Genomic DNA, 22,975 nt, shown 5'->3' on the forward strand with positions numbered 1-22,975 from the left:
ACCATCCCCGGGGAGAAGGGTTGCTATCTGAGGAAGGGCAGTGAAAGTGCGAGGCCACTTTGAACTATTTCATGTGCACGCTGTACTGCACTCCGCAACATTTTAACTAATCATGGAACGGGACAGGACAGCGAGCACCCGGGAAAAACTTCAGTGGACTAGGTGTTCATGACCGATTTTTTTGGACCGATTTTTTGGGGATGCCATGCGTTTTAAACCATGGAATTACAAATGATTTGGCTATGGATATGTTTTCTATCACACATTCCAGTGTTTGCATTTTTTGATGTACACGTTTCTGATCATTTTCAGCCTGGAGTAGTGCTCGGAAATGTCTCTCTTGGACGGGGTTGGATCTATCAAATAGACAGGACTTTAACTCCTAAATACGTGAGGCACATTTTCAATATTGAAAGACAACATGGAATTGTATATTTCTCAGGAAAAGTGAATTGTGCGAAGTTGCCGAAGAACCCAGCGCCGCTTTACATTCAGATCCAATCAATTACCTCGGAAAACTTTATTTTAATTAACTTCAATACTTTTGTGCATGGGCAAAATTGTTTAATTAAATATAGGAGTAAGAGCGCCGAAGGTAAGCCCGAGATTTACATGAACGTTCTCTCAAAAGTGGCGACTTCGCCATGCGTCTCTACCAGTATTTTGCTTTTGAACATTTATGAACATTTACCACTATTTACTCGACAACCTCACTCGTATCGTTTATCATGTACGGGAGGGAACTGGAAAGCCGTGTTTGATAACGGGAGTTTTTCTCCAAACTGTCTGCAATACAATGAGCGGAACGAGTTGGATTTACTCTGCAGGGTGCAAAATCTATGGAATTACACCACTGTCCGTGTAAAATTGCGATTTAATTCTCTACGTAGTCATGCCATGTTTACAGACAAGGATTTGGGGAGACTGGATTCATTGACCAAACGCAAAAAGAGAAATGTGAATACCGCTCCCCAGTTTCAACTGCCCAACTATCAGGTGTCTGTCCCGGAGAACGAACCCGCGGGAACTCGCGTAATTACGCTCAAAGCACTGGATACCGACGATGGAGATGCTGGTGAGGTTGAATATGATATGGAAGCGCTGTTCGATAGCAGATCCAATAATTATTTCCAAATCAACTTGCAGACCGGCAGCATCACAACTTTGCAGCCTTTAGACAGGGAGGTCAAGGATACACATGTATTTAAAGTTATTGCTACAGACAATGGCATCCCTAAAAGGTCGGCCACTGCTTACCTCACCGTCACTATTAGTGACACTAATGATCATGGGCCTGTGTTTGAGCAGACAGAGTACAGGGTCAGCATTAGGGAGAACGTCGAGGTAGGCTTTGAAGTGTTGACTATAAGGGCCACAGATGGGGATGCCCCATCAAATGCCAACATGATCTATAAGATTGTGAATGAGGAAGAAGATAATGCTGGTTTTGAAATCGACCCTAGAAATGGACTAGTCAAGATAAGGGTTCGGCCTGACAGAGAAACCTTGACCCAGTATCTGCTGATAGTGGAGGCCAATGACCAGGGTAAAGACCCAGGCCCCCGCAGTGCCACGGCTACAGTGTATATCTCTGTGGAGGATGAGAACGATAACTACCCCCAGTTCAGTGAGAAAAGGTATGTAGTCCAGGTGCTTGAGAGCGTGGCAGTGAACACCAAAGTGGCCCAGGTGAAGGCCACAGACAAAGACGAGGGCAACAATGCAAAAGTCCACTACAGCATCGTCAGTGGCAACGTGAAGGGCCAGTTCTACATCCATTCCCCTACAGGTGACATTGAAATAATCAACCCCCTAGATTATGAGATCATCAGGGAATACAATCTGAGAATAAAGGCACAGGATGGGGGAAGACCACCTCTGATTAATGGCACAGGGATGGTTGTAGTGCAAGTTGTGGATGTCAATGATAACGCCCCTATGTTTGTTAGCACACCCTTTCAAGCCACAGTATTGGAAAATGTGGCTATTGGTTATTCTGTGATTCATATTCAGGCTATTGATGCAGACTCCGGTGACAACTCTCATTTGGAGTACAGACTAACAGACATGGCTCCAGGCTTTCCCTTCACCATTAACAACAGCACAGGGTGGATTACAGTCAGTGTAGAGCTGGACAGGGAGACCACTGACTTTTACACTTTTGGCGTAGAAGCAGTGGATCATGGGGTTCCTGCCATGTCTTCCTCGGCCAGTGTCAGTGTGACGGTGCTTGACGTGAATGACAATGTCCCCACTTTCACTCAGAGAATGTATAGCCTTAAAATTAATGAGGATGCTGTGGTGGGTACCAGTGTACTAGCACTCTCTGCCATAGATCGGGATGCCAACAGTGTGGTAACATACCAGATCTCCAGCGGCAATACGCGGAACAGGTTCGCCATCACCAGTCAGACTGCTGGGGGAGTTATCACCCTGGCACTGCTGCTGGACTACAAACAGGAGCGCCAGTATGTCCTGACGGTGACCGCCTCAGATGGCACACGCTACGACACAGCGCAGGTCTTTATCAACGTCACCGATGCCAACACCCACCGGCCCGTGTTCCAGAGTGCCAACTACCAGGTGATGATCAGCGAGGACCAACCGGTGGGCTCCACCGTGGTGGTAATCAGTGCCACAGATGAGGACACAGGAGAGAACGCCCGCATCAGCTACGTCATGGAGGATAACGTGCCACAGTTCAAGATCAACCCTGACACAGGTGGCATAACCACGCAGATAGAAATCGACTATGAGGATCAGGCCTCCTACACACTGGCTATCATTGCCTGCGACAACGGCATCCCTCAGAAATCTGACACCACATATGTGGAGATCATCATCCTGGATGCTAACGATAATGTGCCACAGTTCCTCAGGGACATATACCAGGGGACCGTGTTTGAGGACGCAGCTGTGTACACCAGCGTCCTCCAGATTTCTGCCTCTGACAGGGACTCCGGGTCTAATGGGAGGCTTAGTTACACCTTTCAGGGTGGGGATGATGGAGAGGGGGACTTCATCATTGAGCCGTACTCTGGCATCATTAGAACAGCCAGGAAACTGGACAGGGAGAATGTGCCTGTGTACAACCTGAAGGCCTTTGCTGTGGATAAGGGGGTTCCGCCTCTTAAGGCAGCCGTGGACGTCCATGTGTCCATCCTGGACATCAACGACAATGCTCCTGTGTTTGAAAAGGACGAACTGTACGTCTGTGTAGTGGAGAACAGTCCTGTGGGTTCTGTCGTAGCCCGCATCACCGCTACAGATCCCGACGAGGGAACAAACGCGCAGATCCTGTTCCAAATAGTGGAAGGAAACGTCCCAGAGGTCTTCCAATTAGACATCTTCAATGGGGATCTTATCGCCCTTACTGATTTAGACTACGAGTCGAAGATGGAGTACACAATCGTCGTCCAGGCAACCTCTGCACCGTTAGTCAGCCGCGCCATCGTGCACATCCGCCTGCTGGATGTCAATGACAATTCCCCTGTCCTACGTGACTTTGAGATCATCTTCAACAACTACATCACCAACAGGTCCAACAGCTTTCCGGCTGGGGTGATCGGGAAAGTTCCAGCCCAGGACCCAGATGTGTCAGATAAACTCCACTACAGTTTTGTGGAAGGCAATGAGCTGAGTCTACTCATCCTGAGCCAGGACACAGGGGACTTAAGGCTGAGCAGAGACCTGGACAACAACCGGCCCCTTGAGGCCACCATGAAGATATCAGTCACAGGTAATGAAACTGTGTTAATTTGAATGCAATAGCATTTTATATGCACCTCCATATGCATGGCAGATATTTTTATATTTAGTTTGTCCTTTCCACCTCCTCTCTTCATTCTTCTATGCGTTTGATGTGGTTGCTGTTGTCTTGCAATGAGACCTCTACTAATTGTGCTAGTTGTAAATCAGTTTTATTGCTGGTACTTGCCTCTGCTTAGAAAAGGGAGTCTGTTGCATGTTTATTATGGTAAGACTGGTGTTTGCGCCACAATCACCACATTGCCCATTACTGGCTGGCTGTCTGACTAAAAGATCCACAAAACGTTATCCAACAGCATTGTTGCCATGACAACTACCCCCCTTTGTTCCCTTCGGTGTGATTTGCACCCCTATTCTTTGTAACCCCTCTGTCCAAAAAAAGGAGTCATGGCAGCATACTCGAGATGAGACCAGGCTTAGCTGGATTCTGTCTGTCTTCTCGTTCAACTTTTAACCATATGGCTTGACTTGAGGTTTTCACCATCAGTGCTCTGTGCTGTGCTTGTAGCAGAAATACAACGGCATTGCATGAAGTTGTCCAAAGACCATCCTCAGGCACTGTGCTCTTTGATCTCATGCTATTTCATATCTTGTGACAGTAGTTACCATGTTATCTTTTGCGTGTCTTCTAGAGAAATGGTTTCCTGAAGCAGTTGACACTAGTTTTTGTTATTCATTCGTTCATTTATTGTCAATTTTGGCAACTTGTTTATTGTTTTCCCAGAGAGCCCCATGCTATTTATTACTTGAGTGTGTTGTATTGGTACATTTGCAATCTGAAGAACTAAGATGGGACTCTTTCAAAGTTGAGGCACTTGTTACCAGTAGCAGTGCATGTGTAAAATCACTGGGGAAGCCAAGCCTATGTGTTGTGATAGTTTGTTGTTTGCTCTTTAACCTGTTAATTCATATGCCTTGCGACCTTTTATAAACAGTATAGGCCTAAAGGCCGAGTTACCACCAGTCGCAAAGTAAACAGGAGCTGCCTCCACTATTCCAGCCCCATTTCAACTTCCACATTTTAAATTCATCAAATCACCTCTGCTTGGTCTAATACAGTAACAACTAAAAGATACCAACAACTATTTAGTCATATCAACACAAGCTAAATATGATGTGGCTGTCCGTGGTTCTGATTTCTGTGTGTGTGTGTGTGTGTGTGTGCGAGTTTGTGTGTGTGTGTGTGTGTGTGTGTGTGTGTGTGTGTGTGTGTGTGTGTGTGTGTGTGTGTGTGTGTGTGTGTGTGTGTGCGCATTTGTGTGTGTGTGTGTGTGTGCGCCTTTGCGTGTGTGTGTGTGTGTGTGCAAGAAGAAAAACATGTTGATTCACTCTACTTGTAGAGAAACAACAGAGACAACATCCTCCTCTCTTTCATGTTGATTCACTCTACTTGTAGAGAAACAACAGAGACAACATCCTCCTCTCTTTCATGTTGACGAAACGGTCTATCACTCTATCATATAATACCAGCTTTTATTTTTTGTTGTCCTAGGCTACCTGGATAAAATTCTTGCTCGCTAGCCTAACTTCCTTTCATGGGCAACGTTAGCTAGTTAACATTAGCCTTCTACATCTGGCTACATATTGAACTTCCATCCTCTCAGGCCAGGGGCACAATAATGTATGAATTAATGGTTGGATCAGAATCGTCGTTATAGTATTTGGCCAGTACGGAGAATTAAGAAAAACCACAAGTCCAAATCCCTATCTCCATCCATGGCTAATTTAGGAAAGGGCCCATTTTAGCTAGATGGCTAACCACTAGAGGACAACAGCACAACAAGATGCAACAACTTCAGTTTTCTGTCAATTACTTATGCTCTCAATGGGATTTGATTGGAGTGATGCCAAATCCAAGCTGGCTTCCCTTGACACTTTTTTTTCATGAGCCAGGACCAATCACAGTTGAGCTCTCTCAGTTTAGGTCAACGCTGATTGGATTGTCAAGGGAGGCCAGATGCTCGCCGTCTTGCCTCGCCTTTAATGCTACTGGCGGTAACAATGTCATACTCGTTTGGACCATACAGCATCAGATAGATGGCCTACACGTAGAGAGATAATGGGGGCGGTGTTTGGCTCACTCTGATGCTTTCTCCTGTGAGATACATTCAGCTTCTTGTGAATTGAAGGAAAATTCTGAAACACAGAGAGACAGAAGATAAATAAATGTATGTTTTCATATATAATTATAAAAAAAAAAATTGGTGTAGCCTGGCTTCCCTTGGCTTCCATGAATATGTAACGGATGTGAAACGCTAGCTTAGTTAGCGGTGGTGCACGCTAAATAGTGTTTCAATCGGTGATGTCTCTTGCTCTGAGACCTTGAAGTAGTGGGCTTTTGTAGAGCGATGGGTAATGATGCTTTGTGGGTGACTGTTGTTGATGTGTGCAGAGGGTCCCTGGTTCGCGCCCGGGTATGGGCGAGGGGACGATCTAAAGTTATACTGTTACAAATACATATGACTGCTTGTACCACAATTCTGTTTTAAAAAGCAAACCTAAAAGTTAATTCAACTATTTTATGATAAAGACAGGCGTTGAAGCACATTAGAGTGACTACCCCTAAAAACCATTGAATGGGGTTCTGCTGTTTCATCGCCCCCAACGCGTTTAAAGCCCAATACGGACTGACCATGATGCTTCCAGCAGGATGCACAGCCAACTGGTTTGCATGCCCTGCCAAAGGACTAGGTGGTTGGAGTTCGTTGGTGAGTATACCGGTAGCTAGGTCATAGACTGCTGGTTATGTATCAGGTTATGCATATTTTGATCATCGTTATCGCTAGCATAGTAGATGCTAGTTACCCTAACTAGCTAGCTGGCTGGCTAACATTAGCCTACCTCAATACAACTTAGTCTAAGAAACACGAGAACATTTCAGAAGTACGCAAATCATTTATAGGAAATAATTGGGATGTCGCCAGATTAACTGTAGATGCAGTATAACTTTAGCCAGGTAACTAAGATTGAGGGGACCACCATATTTTAGTTAGCTAATGTTAGCATTGCTAGCTATTTTTTACTCACATTGCTAGGAACAGTAATTGCTATCTCTCTAAAGTCAATTGACAACATCATAATATGTGACTCGTTTCAGGAAACTAGGTGAATACTAGGTGAATACTAGGTGAATACTAGGTGAATACTAGTCACTATTTCACAGGAGAGCCAATTGAATTTAAACAGTTTTTTTTTGCAAAATGCGTTTTATGGCAGAAATGAACTTTCATATGCCTTAATAACAAACTTGTATGCCATCTGTAAATATGAATCAAATTGTTAAATTATGAGCCTAGTTGGTTTAACCACAGAAAAAGAAAGGATCCTTACCTCTAGCCATGATTGGCTGAGATAATGGATGGGCTGGACATACCGAGCGATGAGTTCTGATTTTTCTGCCATGTAGCTCGCTTCTGTCTATAACATGAGCTGCTCAGCATGTGTAGATATTCCTTTATAACGCTGCTTTTTTGAAAGATATTACGTAGTAGAACTGCAAAAGTGTTGCTCTCCACTTTCTGGAGGCCAAGTTTTGAAATCAGTGGAATGCCCGGTGGAATTAGAGTATGATAGCTAAGGAGATGGAGAAAATGCTGGCGTTTGATATGCAAAGGGATCGAAAAGAGAACACACAGAAGGCTGTTGTATAAAACACCTATCTCCGGATTACATCTTCAAACTAAGGGCACCCATGGGATCCGTGACAGAGAGGGAGAAGCATCCATCCATGTATACGGGTAAGAGAGTCTAGCTAGCTACATTTTCAGATATTATATGTTTCTAATTTAGTCAGAAAGTAGTTTTCATTTCACGTTAAAGCATACTTTTAGCTAGCTAGCTAATGTTAGCTGGCTGACTCGTCAACTAACGTTACGTTTATGATCTGGGTAGTAATATTATTCATATTTGAGCCATTTGCATTACTAGTTATAGCCTAATGTTAACTAGATAGCTAACATGTAACTTGGTTGGTTAGCTGCCTGCAGATTCATGCGGGGTAGTAACGTTATGAGTTCGGATAATTGTTGAGCTAGCTAGCTATGTGTCTAAACAAAAGACTCCACTATGCAAGTAAACTTTTCACTATACCTTCTGTATCCTGTGCTTTTGACAAATAAACTTTGATTTCATTTGATATAGTGTGTGTTTACCAGAGACGATAATGTGAAGAACATGCACTAAAGTCAAATTAGGATATAATTTTAGGCCAACGAGACAGAGTCCAAGTTCTAAAATTCTCCGGTAGAATGCCCTGCTTTTATTTCATCACACTCACAACCGTGAGCTATTTTCTGTAATTGGCTCACCATTATCTTTTTAATAATGATCTAGTTGTGAGTTTATTTTCCAGTAATAATGAAGACAAATGAGGTAAAGTGAATTTGTTGTCAGCTATATTATGATATATGTTTATTATTTATCACTGCAACAACTGTCGATAGACATAGTATAAACCACCTTTTAGTCTTGAAATCGCCTCGTGAATATTTAAAGAGATGGGTGGGGCTAAGGCTTAAGAAGGTGTGAACGATGCTGAATGAGTGTAGAAAAATGAAAGCTCTCTAGGTTTCTAGGTTTACCAAAACATTCAAGGGAAATTCAAAGCAGAAATACTTTCCCATTGTTCCTCAACTGTAGTGTATGATATACCATTTTCTAGCTCGGAGTTTCTACTTTTATCCAATGTAAAAAACACTATTTCAAGTTTTGCTACATAAGATCAAGCCGGCCGGTCACATATGGCAAAGTTGTTTCCTACTAATTATTTGCCAACTTTAGCATGTCAACATATTTCCATGCCACTCTATTAGTGTCATTTAGACAACAGTCACACTAGCCTCTGAAGTGCCACCCATGTTTAGGGCACACATAAATATTGGATGCAACTATGGTGGTACCATCTAACTTATGTATGTACTAACTAGCCGTAACAAACCAACCCAGGGCCATAGCAAAATATATGACAGTTGATTGCATACTGTAACGGTGTCACCGGCCTTAATCTAATCTGGGTACCAGACTGATCCCCTGGTCATGAACAGATGCCGGGACCTTCCAGAAGGAGCGAAGGTGGATATCATATAGTGCTGAGCGATTAGTGCTTTTTGAGGTCATTTCGGTTTGATTATAAAAAAAAAAGCTTTATCATGAACTGTTGACATGAAATGCACTATGCATTATGTGGGTTGAAAGCTGTAACAACACAGAATAAAACAATGAATTAAAGTCCCATGATGGTAGTGACTGTAGTAAAAGTCCCATGATGGTAGTGACTAGTAAAAGTCCCATGTTGGTAGAGACTGTAGTAAAAGTCCCATGATGGTAGTGACTGTAGTAAAAGTCCCATGATGGTAGTGACTGTAGTAAAAGTCCCATGATGGTAGTGACTGTAGTAAAAGTCCCATGATGGTAGTGACTGTAGTAAAAGTCTCATGATGGTAGTGACTGTAGTAAAAGTCCCATGATGGTAGTGACTGTAGTAAAAGTCCCATGATGGTAGTGACTGTAGTAAAAGTCCAATGATGGTAGTGACTGTAGTAAAAGTCCCATGATGGTAGTGACTGTAGTAAAAGTCCCATGATGGTAGTGACTGTAGTAAAAGTCCCATGATGGTAGTGACTGTAGTAAAAGTCCCATGACGGTAGTGACTGTAGTTAAAGTCCCATGATGGTAGTGCCTGTAGTAAAAGTCCCATGATGGTAGTGACTGTAGTTAAAGTCCCATGATGGTAGTGACTGTAGTAAAAGTCCCATGATGGTAGTGACTGTAGTAAAAGTCCCATGATGGTAGTGACTGTAGTTAAAGTCCCATGATGGTAGTGACTGTAGTAAAAGTCCCATGATGGTAGTGACTGTAGTTAAAGTCCCATGATGGTAGTGACTGTAGTAAAAGTCCCATGATGGTAGTGACTGTAGTTAAAGTCCCATGATGGTAGTGACTGTAGTAAAAGTCCCATGATGGTAGTGACTGTAGTAAAAGTCCCATGATGGTAGTGACTGTAGTAAAAGTCCCATGATGGTAGTGACTGTAGTAAAAGTCCCATGATGGTAGTGACTGTAGTTAAAGTCCCATGATGGTAGTGACTGTAGTAAAAGTCCCATGATGGTAGTGACTGTAGTAAAAGTCCCATGATGGTAGTGACTGTAGTAAAAGTCCCATGATGGTAGTGACTGTAGTAAAAGTCCCATGATGGTAGTGACTGTAGTAAAAGTCCCATGATGGTAGTGACTGTAGTTAAAGTCCCATGATGGTAGTGACTGTAGTAAAAGTCCCATGATGGTAGTGACTGTAGTAAAAGTCCCATGATGGTAGTGACTGTAGTTAAAGTCCCATGATGGTAGTGACTGTAGTAAAAGTCCCATGATGGTAGTGACTGTAGTTAAAGTCCCATGATGGTAGTGACTGTAGTAAAAGTCCCATGATGGTAGTGACTGTAGTAAAAGTCCCATGATGGTAGTGACTGTAGTAAAAGTCCCATGATGGTAGTGACTGTAGTAAAAGTCCCATGATGGTAGTGACTGTAGTAAAAGTCCCATGATGGTAGTGACTGTAGTAAAAGTCCCATGATGGTAGTGACTGTAGTTAAAGTCCCATGATGGTAGTGACTGTAGTAAAAGTCCCATGATGGTAGTGACTGTAGTTAAAGTCCCATGATGGTAGTGACTGTAGTAAAAGTCCCATGATGGTAGTGACTGTAGTAAAAGTCCCATGATGGTAGTGACTGTAGTTAAAGTCCCATGTTGGTAGTGACTGTAGTTAAAGTCCCATGATGGTAGTGACTGTAGTAAAAGTCCCATGATGGTAGTGACTGTAGTTAAAGTCCCATGATGGTAGTGACTGTAGTAAAAGTCCCATGATGGTAGTGACTGTAGTAAAAGTCCCATGATGGTAGTGACTGTAGTAAAAGTCCCATGATGGTAGTGACTGTAGTTAAAGTCCCATGATGGTAGTGACTGTAGTTAAAGTCCCATGATGGTAGTCACTACTGCTTATCACTTATTAACCATCCTTTATTCATATTGCACATTACTTAAATATTTGTTTAATTTGATGACTTTATTATTTCATTCCAAGTCATCATATCATCTCTATAGAGCTGCTCCCTATGCCATCTGACAAAATCACAATTTTAGTAGCTCTTCAAAGTAAATAAGGCATACTTCTATGACTGCTGAAAACCAACTATCAATCACTTGGATCATGTATTTCAGGTAGACATACTTTGCGAATACAACTGCTTTCTATCCCTCTTGATTGCACATTCTCTGTTCTGTCAATTTCTGTGGGTCTCAGTGCTCCACACAGACCAGTCAAGTAGGTGGGCACGCAATGGATAATGGTCATTGTAGTTAATTACCACTTTTTCTGCTCTAAACTATGTAGAATATTGGCCTGTTGAAAACTACAACTCCGTTAATTGCTCAGCACTAGTATCATAACATGTCCAGCAATGTGATTCAAATGGTTTAGCAATCTCCAAAAATTATTTTATTCACTGTTCACATGCTATTTTCACAGCTTGTCAAACGTTTAATAAAAACGGTGTCATGTGACACAAGTACCCTTCTGACACCTCCTCCGTTGTTGCCAGAGTCTCCCTCGATTGTTCCCTCGATTGCTATGAAAAGAAAAAAAATATCGTCATTGTAGTTAATTACCACGTTTTCTGCGCTAAACTATGTAGAATATTGGCCTGTTGAAAACTACAACTCTGTCCTGACACCTCCTCCGTTGTTGCCAGAGTTTCCCTCGATTGCTATGAAAAGGACACACCATCATGAAGGCTCTGATAGTAACCCAAGTTACTGCCCTGATGACACAGCTTCATCAACAACGACAGGTAATGTGTGTTATTAGCTTGATAAACTAGTAAGCTAATTCCCCAGCCAAACAAATACAGATAGTTTTCATTTTGCTTGTGAAGTGCATGAGCAAAAAGCTTTGTCATTTCTTTAGAACAAAAAATGCAATTCGCCACTTGGCAGTCAATTATATCACCCTGTCACAGGCTCTCTGTCAACACCACCTCATAAGATTGCCTGCTGCAGTTGTTCGAGAGCTCTCTAGTTTGCAGGCAAGAATGCAGCATCGAAAAGTCCAGCGAGTGGGCTGTCATCAGCATCATGCAGACATGACCTCGCTGTGAGCATTCCTATGAATGTTGGCAAGTATCCGGCCAGCAACATTCACCTGTCATCAGCATCATGCAGACATGACCTCGCTGTGAGCATTCCTATGAATGTTGGCAAGTATCCGGCCAGCAACATTCACCTGTCATCAGCATCATGCAGACATGACCTCGCTGTGAGCACAGCAACATTCACCTGTCATCAGCATCATGCAGACATGACCTCGCTGTGAGCACAGCAATATTCACCTGTCATCAGCATCATGCAGACATGACCTCGCTGTGAGCACAGCAACATTCACCTGTCATCAGCAACAGCTTTCACAGGCTCATCATTTGTACAAATGCAGCAGGTAACCCACTTCATTACATTGATACGTTTGATAACCCAATTGTGAAACATAATTTATTGAAACTGACATTATTTGTTGCTTATTTTCTACTTAGATGCATATAATGTCCAGAGCATAACCTAGTGGAACCAACTTGATTGCTGTGTTCACCATTCTATTTCACTTTACATTTTAGGATAACTGAAGTGAAATAGAAAGGTGTGTGTGTGTGTGTGTGTGTGACTGAACAGTATCTTTGATGAGGGGCCATGGACTGATCTACGCTGCCATGCCCATCAATGGGGTGCTGGCAAAGACCTCACCCCAGCCTCACATCTTGCCTGCTCACCAACGGGCGTCGATATGGAGAACAAACTTCAACGTAGTGTATATTTGTGTGTCAGATATCACCTATCCCTAACTCACGTAGGTAATAGAACAGTGAATGTGTGTGTGTTCACAGATGCATGAGATGCAGAGAGATCTGGCGCTCAACACATCCACAATAAGGTGATCACTAATAATACAATACAGCACAAATGTCTAGTAATAGCAACACCCTTTTCATTCCATGTGCCACTGAACTCTGCCTCAATTCTGCCTATTTCTACAGATGGACTGGAGATGCTTTTGCCAGACGGCAGCCTCAGGCGGGAGACCATCATTGGGTAGGTTTGATCTGACCTGTTCGAACTTCAACATATTACCTGTTTGTATGTCAGATATCACCTATCCGAACTGCCATTGGTGATAGAACAGTGACTATGTGTGTATGTGTCCACAGAAACATGTATGGAGCCAGGACATGGAGACTTGCAAAATGATGTGATGAAGTCCAGACTGACAGACGGGCTTGATACTGATGTCTCTGAATGAAAAGAGATTTGGTATAAAAGTTTTACTAGACACAACTTTGACTTGTATTGTCTTTTTTTATTTTTTATTTATTGAATTGAATGGCACCAGTCAATATGGGGAGGTAGAAACCCTGTGTATTCTGCAACAGGATCAGGGAACTCCTGTTGTATACGTGACGCCACACAGGAAGGTATGACCACTCTTGACATGTTTGCCAAGGTAGGCCCATTACCACTAGACCGTATCCGTATCGGCTGGGAATGACAATGAAAGAGGAAAGATTGTTATATTGGTAGAACACTGCTTCTATGGTATTATGGAAAGGGTTGATTATTCTACATGGGCCTGTTTCTACATTTGAAAGTTATCAAAACCCTGTAAAAACAACACATTTCCCTGCACCTATTTGGTGTCTGTGACAATAAAATCACTAAAAACACAAAGAAACACCCACATCAAACCCCTCAGCCAACTCACATTTGGCTTCCGTAATGGCTGCCAGTATTTCTTGAGGAATATGCCAGAAAAAAAAAGAGGCCAAATCAGTGGGTGCAGTTCCTCTTTAAAACCAGCATAAACAAGTAATAGCAATATAGAGAAAATCTGTGAACTCTTTTCAGCTAACCAGATGTTTCTTTGAGGCCTACATTGTAGGCATGCTCCCTACACACTCTGGCTTACATCTTGGTTATGAAACAATGATTGATTAGGGCTATGTTACAGGAAGAAATGTGCGTAATTCATGATTCCTAGCGCATCTCATATGCACTCCAGTCTAAGATCAGAGCATGCTGCAACTCGCCCACTCTTGGGTGTCTGGTCAGAGTATCAGCACTCACACACACACACACACACACACACACACACACACACACACACACACACACACACACACACACACACACACACACACACACACACACACACACACACACACACACACACACACACACACACACACACATGTGTGCCTTTCTCTTTTCTTTCTCACCAACATACATAATCACCATCTTTCCCTTTCATCAGAGATCTCTTTCTCCATTAGTGCAAGTCCTGCTACTACTATATAGAAACAACAAATTCTGTCCTCTTTTTGCTCTTGTACTCTGTTCTCTTCCAAAAATGTGAGCTTAGTTATCTTGAATCTGTGGGCATTGCTTCTCTAACCATGAGAATTGGATTAGCCGTCCATGCCTAGCCTAGAATACTTGGCAGGTCTTAGTGTCTGGGTTCACTGGACCTCTCTCTATTAGACCCAATGCCCCCCCCCCCCCAATTCAATTTGGGGAAATGACCAACAGCATGCTCTGCTGCTTAGGACATGGTCCTAATGCAAATCAATGGCCTTCATTTCTAAAAGTGGGTTTGACAGCGATGTGGCAGACAAATGTATTTTTTCAGAGTTTGTTTTGCAGACTGAGACAAACCTCACGCAACCTCATGTTGACTTTTAAACTAATTGGTGATTATGTTTTGTCCTGTGATGTGATTTGGGAGCGATTGTAGCACCTTAAGCCAGGGAAACATCAAGGGTTCTTGCAGTGGCTCTGAGTACTCATAAAAAAAAATGTGGTTATTGAACTGTTTTCAGCTTGCTGTGGAGTTTGATAACATAGCCTTGTGGATGCATGATGCCCACTCAGCCAGCAAGTAGGGACTTAAACTCAGACTGGGGTGTGCTAATTTTGTCCACTCTACAAAAGGTGTTATTGGACGTTAGAATGTTACCTCAGGTGAAATCTTGAGAAGGTCGCTGTCAGCTACACATTTATCCTCTGACTTCACACTGAGTGGCAAAGGAAATGTGCCATAGAGAATGAACAATCATGACTGTGTCACTGTTAGAAACATTTGTTTACAGTGGAGATTTAAGATTTCCTTGATATTTTTTGACAATCCCTGAAGTGAGCCAATGACGAAAAGCAGGTAATTGCATATTCGCACAATTTGTCATGCGCTCGCTGTAATGTGAACAATGGTGGTGTACATGTACTAGCCAACAAAAGCATGTCTGTTTGGAAGGTACAGATGTTGCCACAGAGGTGACCTCATTTTGTGGGTGTCGTTACGCTGTATATCATTCTATGTTGGAATTTGTTTAATGTGATGTTGGCTGCCCAGCTCTTCGGTCATATTGTATTCTCACTGGGATCATTAGTCTAAGTAGAGAACAGTGTCTCCATGTCTTGTTTTGTATGCATATCCTGCCTGCAAACCACATTTCCGGGTCACCTAAATCCAAACAGTGTAATTATTATTATACATTTAAAGTGAAAACTAAAACAACTAAACTCAGATATAAATGTAGAAAACATAATGGACCTGTACACTGAGTGTACAAAATATGTGCTCTATGATCCCTTATTGATGTCACTTGTTAAATCCATTTCAAACCGGTGTAGATGAAGGGGAGGAGACGGGTTAAAGAAGGATTTTTAATCCTTGAGACAACTGAGACATGGATTGTGTATGTGAAGAAAGTGAATGGGCAAGACAAAATATTGAAGTGCCTTTGAAAGGAGTATGGTAGTTGGTGATAGGCACACCAGTTTGTGTCAAAAACTTCAACGCTGCTTGATTTTTCACGCACAACAGTTTCCCATGTGTATCAAGAATGGTCCACCACCTAAAGGATATTCAGCCAACTGGACAACTGTGGGAAGCATTGGAGTCAACATGGGCCAGCATCCCTGTGGAACGCTTTTGACACCTTGTAGAATCCATGCCCCAACGAATTGAGGCTGTTCCGAGGGCAAAGGAGGGTGCAACTCAATATTAGGAAGATGTTCCTAATGTCAATCTAGCAAACCTAAAAACTAAAAGCAACGTTCTAAACAACGTTTCGGTTAGTTTCTAGCTTGTTAGCTAACGTTAAGTTAGCCAGTTAAGTTAGTTAAGTTAAGTTACGTTAAGTTACGTTAAGTTAGCCAGTTCAAATAATGACCATATCATGCAAAGTTTCGCAACATATAATATCTGAAAATGTAACTAGCTAGACTCTCTTACTGTCACTTGGGCTCCCTCTCCGGCCTCTAGGTCACCAGGCTGCTCGTTATGGCGTACACCTGTCGCCATCGTTACGCGCATTATGACACTCACCTGGACTCCATCACCTCCTTGATTACCTTCCCAATATATGTCACACCCTTTAGTTCCTTCCCCAGGCGTTATTGTTTCTGTTTCATGGCTGTTCAAGTTTCTTGTTTTGTATTATGTTTTGTTTATTTATTGAAACACTCCATGAACTTGCTTCCCGACTCTCAGTGCACATCTTTAAACTACAGTCATGGCCAAAAGTTTTGAGAATGACACAAATATGAATTTTTCACAAAGTCTGCTGCCTCAGTTTGTATGATGGCAATTTGCATATACTCCAGAATGTTATGAAGAGTGATCAGATTAATTGCAATTAATTGCAAAGTCCCTCTTTGCCATGCAAATTAACTGAACCCCCCAAAAACATTTCCACTGCATTTCAGCCCTGCCACAAAAGGACCAGCTGACATCATGTCAGTGTTTCTCTCGTTAACACAGGTGTGAGTGTTGACGAGGACAAGGCTGGAGATCACTCTGTCATGCTGATTGAGTTCGAATAACAGACTGGAAGCTTCAAAAGAAGGGTGGTGCTTGGAATCATTGTTCTTCCTATGTTAACCATGTTTACCTGCAAGGAAACACGTGCCGTCATCATTGCTTTACACAAAAGGGCTTCACAGGCAAGGATATTGCTACCAGTAAGATTGCACCTAAATCAACCATTTTCCGGTTCATCCAGAACTTCAAAGAGAGCGGTTCAATTGTTGTGAAGAAGGCTTCAGGGCGCCCAAGAAAGTCCAGCAAGCGCCAGGACCATCTCATAAAGTTGATTCAGCTGCGGGATCGGGGGCACCACCAGTACAGAGCTTGCTCAGGAATGGCAGCAGGCAGGTGTGAGCACGCACAGTGAGGCGAAGACTTTTGGAGAATGGCCTGGTGTCAAGAAGGGCAGCAAAGAAGCCACTTCTCTCCAGGAAAAACATCAGGGACAGACTGATGTTCTGCAAAAGGTACAGGGATTGGACTGCTGAGGACTGGGGTAAAGTCATTTTCTCCGATGAATCCCCTTTCCGCTTGTTTGGGGCATCCGGGAAAAAGCTTGTCCGAAGAAGACAAGTTGAGCGCTACCATCAGTACTGTGTAATACCAACAGTAAAGCATCCTGAGACCATTCATGTGTGGGGTTGCTTCTCAGACAAGGGAGTGGGCTCACTCACAATTTTGCCTAAGAACACAGCCATGAATAAAGAATGGTACCAACACATCCTCCGAGAGCAACTTCACCCAACCATCCAGGAACAGTTTGGTGACAAACAATGCCTATTACAGCATGATGGAGCACCTTGCAATAAGGCAAAAGTGATAACTAATTGGGTCGGGGAACAAAACATTGATATTTTGGGTCCATGGCCAGGAAACTCTCCAGACCTTAATCCCATTGAGAACTTGTGGTCAATCCTCAAGATGCGGGTGGACAAACAAAATCCCACAAATTCTGACAAACTCCAAGCATTGATTATGCAAGAATGGGCTGCCATCAGTCAGGATGTGGCCCAGAAGATAATTGACAGCATGCCAGGGCAGATTGCAGATGTCTTGAAAAAAAAGGGTCAACACTGCAAATATTGACTCTTTGCTTCATGTACATGTAAATAAAGCCTTTGACACTTTTGAAATGCTTGTAATTGTACGTCCGTGTCTCAACCAATCAGATTGACTGATGATTACAGATTACTGAATGTAATTGTACGTCCGTATTCCAAAGTAACACCTGACAAAAATATCTAAAGACACTGAAGCAGCAAATGTTGTGGAAATTAATGTGTGTCATTTTCAAAACTTTTGGCCACGACTGTACATTGATAAACGCTTCTCCCTCTCTGTCACTGATGGCATGCATGGTTGCACTTAGTTTAAAGATGTAATCCAGAGGCAGGCATTTTCTTTTTTACTCCCTCCGTGTAATGTTTGCAATCAAACGCCAGAATTTTCTCCAGCTCCTTAGCTATCATACTTCCACTGGGCATTCCATTGATTTCATAAGTCGGTCAACTTCTTTGTTGCAGTTCTTCGTGATATCTTTAAAATAAATCTGCGTTAGAAAGTATTACCTACACATACTGAGCAGCTCATGTTAAAGACAGAACCATGCTACATGGCAGAACAATCCGAACTCATCTCTCGGCATGTCCAGCCCATCCAATCCATTATTCCAGCCAATCATGCGTAGCGGGACAGTTCCAGTCTTTTTCCGTGACTAAACCAACTAGGCTCATAATTTAACAATTGTATTTGTATTTGCAGATGGCATACACGTTTGTTATTAAGGCACATGAAAGTTCACATGTTCCAGAAGGCATTTCTGCCAAAAAAAAGGCATTTTGATAAAACATTTATGATGATGTAAATTTGCCTCTCCTGTAAAGTAGTGACGAGTGACATAGGCCTAGTTTCCTGAAACTACTCACAAATGTGTAGAATTGCAAGAAATTTGCTTTAAAACAGCAACAAACCCAAAAAAAAGTTCCATGGAGAAATGTGTAGAATTGCAGAAAATTGGCTTAAAAATTCCCCCCCAAAATTATACAATGCCAAGATGAGGGAGTCTCAAATGTAGCTGCGCCAACGACTGGCGGCTGCTACGTCAACCACCTAAGACCCTTTTTGATCCAGAAAAAAACCCTGGGAATGTAGGCCTATATCATCAAGCATAGACTACATTACACATCTACAAGCACAACATATACATGACATATTGGCTTAAGCTTAATGAGTGTGTGAATAAGAGACTCAGTCACATACTCAGAACTAACTGGACTTGTCACATACTCAGAACTAACTGGACACATACAAACCTCTCCCTCGTCCTCCATTTGTCCAATCTGACCATAACTCTATCCTGTTGATTCCCGCTTACAAGAAAAACTAAAGCAGGAAGTACCAGTGACTCGCTCAATAAGGAAGTGGTCAGATGATGCAGATACGAAGCTACAGGGCTGTTTTGTTAGCACAGACTGGAATATATTACCGGGATTCTTCCGATGGCGGAACCACCTCAGTCACTGGCTTCATCGATAAGTTAATCGATGACGTCGTCCCCACAGTGACCGTAAGTACATACTCCAACCAGAAGCCATGGATTACAGGCAACATCCACACTGAGCTAAAAATGGTAGAGCTTCCGCTTTTAAGGAGCGGGACTCTAACTGGGACGCTGATAAGAAATCCCGCTATGCCTTCCGACGAACCAAAAAACAAGCAAAGCGTCAATACAGGACTAAGATTGAATAATACACTACACCGGCTCCGAAGCTCGTCGGATGGGGCAGGGCTTGCAAACTATTATTGACTACAAAGGTCTTGTGTCCAGTGAAACAAGCCTACCAGATGAGCTAAATAACTTCTAAGCTCGCAACACTGAAGCATCATCAGCTGTTCCAGATGAATGTGTGATCACGCTCTCCGTAGCCGATGTGAGTAAGACCTTTAAACAGGTCAACATTCACAAGGCCGTAGGGCCAGATGGATTACCAGGACGTGTACTCCAAGCATGCGCTGACCAACTGGGCAAGTGTCTTCACTGACATTTTCAACCTGTCCATGAATAAGTCTGTAATACCAACATGTTTCAAGCAGACCACCATAGTCCCTCTGCCCAAGAACACCATGGTAACCTGCTTAAATGACTACCGACTTCACTGACGTCTGTAGCCATGACGTGCTTCGAAAGGCTGGTCATGGCTCACATTAACACCATTAGCCCAGAAACCCTAGAACCACTCCAATTTGCATACCGCCCCAACAGATCCACAGATGATGCAATCTCTATTGCACTTCACACTGCCCTTTCCTACCTGGACAAAAGGAACACCTATGTGAGAATGCTATTCATTGACTACAGCTCAGCATTCAACACCATATTGCACCCAAAGCTCATCACTAAGCTATGGACAAAGGAGATGATTGTGGACTATAGAAAATGGAGGACCGAGCACGCCCCCATGCTCATAGACGGGGCTGTAGTGGAGCAGGTTGAGAGCTTCAAATTCCTTGGTGTCCACATCACCAACAAACTATCATGGTCCAAACACACCAAGACAGTCATGAAGAGGGCACGACAATGCCTATTCCTCCTCAGGAGACTGAAAAGATTTGGCATGGGTCCTCAGATACTCAAAAGGTTTTACAGCTGCACCATCGAGACTGACTGGCTGCATCAAAACCAAACCAAATCAAATGTTATTTGTCACTTGCGCCGAATGCAACAAGTGTAGTGCGTACGGCCCAGTACATTAGTCCAGGCCAAGCTTCCTGCCATCCAGGACCTCTATACCAGACTGTGTAAGTGGAAGGCCCTAAAAATTGTAATAGACTCCAGCCAGCCTAGTCATAGACTGTTTTCTCTGCTACCGCGCGGAACGCTGTCCTGGAGTGCCAAGTCTAGGTCCAAAAGACTTCTTAGCAGCTTCTAATAGTCTACCTGGACTATTTTCATTGTCCCCACCCCCCATTTTAACGCTGCTGCTACTCTCTGTTTACTACCCATGCATAGTCACTTCACCTCTACCTACATGTACATATTACCTCAATTACCTAAACTAACCGGTGCCCCCGCACATCTCCCCTGTATATAGCCTCACTGCTGTTATTTTATTGTTGCACCTTAATTATTAGTTATTTTCTATTTGTCATATTTTATTTTAAAAATATATGTTTTTTTCTTCATTTTTTTACTTATTTTTACTTTTTTTCTTAAACTGCATCGTTGGTTAAGGGCTTGTATTCGGCACATGTGACAAATATTTGTATTTTATTTGTATGCCAAAACATTCAGTCACAGAGTTTCCATTCATGCTTACTAAATTTACGGCCACCTGGATGAGTTGTGTCACAAACATACACAGTGCTCCCGTGTGGAGCAGCAGTCTAAGGCACTGCATCTCAGCGCAAGAGGCGTCACGACAATCCCTGGTTCGAAACAAGGCTGTTGTCACATCAGGCTGTGACCAGGGTAGGCCGTCATTGTAAATAAGAATTTGTTCTTAACCGACTTGCCTAGTTAAATAAAAGCTTGTGGTTTTGGTGTGTTCTCCCTTAACTTTGTTAGTCCCAAAATGCCCTCTCAGTTAAGCATGGGGAGAGAGTGGCGTGGAGGGAATTCGCTATAATCAGATCTGCATTCCAATGGAGAGCCAAATAGTTCAATGTTTAGCTTGATGTTATTGAACTATTCTGTCATTTTATAAAATAAGAGTGGGGTGTTGGATTGACAAAGCTTTTGGGACCATACTGTTTCAACCTAAGTTTAGTTCATGTCAATTGAATTGCAGAAGGTAACATTTATATGGCACCTTTATTAAATGAAATATACATATGATTTAGAATATGCATGGAGGTATAAATATTTTCCTTACAATGTTCAACTTGTAAGCTATTCCCGGGTTGGAGTGATTTTACATGATAATGGTGATGGCCAATGTAAGAGGCCGATGTGTCACTTCCTAACCACAAAAACTGTCATGATAATCCTCCAAAGCTTCCGCTAAGCCCACTAAATATTCTCAGATCACTCTCCAAAGTTTTCTTTAAGGCATTCCCATTCCCTCGGGAAAAGGCCTACTTTATTTGAGCAAGTTTGAGTCAAATCCTAGACTTTTATTGTAGTGAATGGTACTACGGGATAGCATCACACACTACAGCATGCCAAACTTAGCACATAGGAAGGATGACATCATCGAGACTTCAAGTGCCTCAAGTGTTGACAGTTGGTGATTGGGGGAGAATCTTTGTTGCATTTCCTTGATTCGTTGCATCCTCTAATTTTAGGACGTGACTCACCTTATATTTATGGAGCTTTCTATGGCGAAACAACTTACAGACAACCTTTTTTTTACTGTAGTTAATGACCCTTTTTAAACTATCTGGAATACCCCTGTGCAAGTATTGGTTAACCTGGCCGTCCCGCCTAAAGAAACTGTGGGGGAGTTTTTTTTTCCCCACTAGACCCAAAGTGGTTCACCCTTGGAGAAAGGGGCAAAGGGGGAATTTGGAGGCTGTGAGGCTTTGGCAATTCATAGGGTGTCACTATAGCAACCCGGAAGCATTCTCACTCCTTGGGGCATTCTTAAGGAGGGGTGGGGGATCTAAAACGGGTCGCTTTTTTGGGAGTTACAGAGAGGGGGACTTCTCAGACCCTTTAGAAGCAGGGCATTGGGAGCTATTGTCCTTATGCAGATTTCTGTCATGCTCACACAAAGCAGTTTGTGGCACAGCAACTCGGAGGAAAGACAATCGCTGAAAGAAGGGATTAGTTTTTTTCATCTTCGTGTCTGGGGCTCAGTCAGACCAGGATCAGACAGTGGGCCTGTCAAAACAGGTGTTTTATCTAACTACCTCACATTTGCTCGTATAGGCTAATTCACACTTGGCTTCAAAGTAAAAGTTCCACTTTTTCGTGTGAGATGCTGAACAGATTTAGGGGTTTGCAGTTCTATTTTGTATTTGGATGGAGTTGGATGCTTTTTCAGATAGATGCCAATTTGACAGTTACTAGACTGTGCTGACAGGAACATTCTGTATTTGTTTTTATTGACACCATTGATTCAGAATGTATTATATAGGCATTGGTTTCCTCTTTCAGTTGAGTTGCACCTATTGCTCCCCTTTTCCTCAGCTACCCATTTACCGAAGAGGGGCTTTCTTTTCAAATCGAAAAAGGATTCTGCGGGATACAAAAAGGAATTGTTGAAATCTGAGACGTAAAGCATGAGTTCTATGAAGGTATTTCCTATGAGATTACACAAATACACTGTGGCCAGTAGGGCATCACCCACTGCTGGAACTAAGCTCTAAT

General features: G+C 42.7%; 1 protein-coding gene and 1 long non-coding RNA gene across 2 annotated transcripts in view; both read left to right on the forward strand.

Moving 5' to 3' along the window:
- The window catches only part of LOC109867646 (cadherin EGF LAG seven-pass G-type receptor 1-like), a 93,757-nt gene continuing 70,782 nt past the window's right edge, over positions 1–22,975 (forward strand). The window contains 1 exon segment of the mRNA XM_031801112.1: positions 1–3,739. Within this exon segment, the coding sequence (XP_031656972.1) occupies positions 220–3,739 (3,520 nt within the window). The 5' untranslated portion in view covers positions 1–219.
- Positions 10,737–13,242, forward strand: LOC109867305 (uncharacterized). Its single transcript, XR_004204764.1, has 3 exons — positions 10,737–12,738; positions 12,842–12,896; positions 13,013–13,242. It is a non-coding gene; the product is annotated as an uncharacterized LOC109867305 (long non-coding RNA).

Source organism: Oncorhynchus kisutch, linkage group LG22, assembly GCF_002021735.2.
Source record: "Oncorhynchus kisutch isolate 150728-3 linkage group LG22, Okis_V2, whole genome shotgun sequence".
Taxonomy (NCBI): Eukaryota; Metazoa; Chordata; class Actinopteri; order Salmoniformes; family Salmonidae; genus Oncorhynchus; species Oncorhynchus kisutch.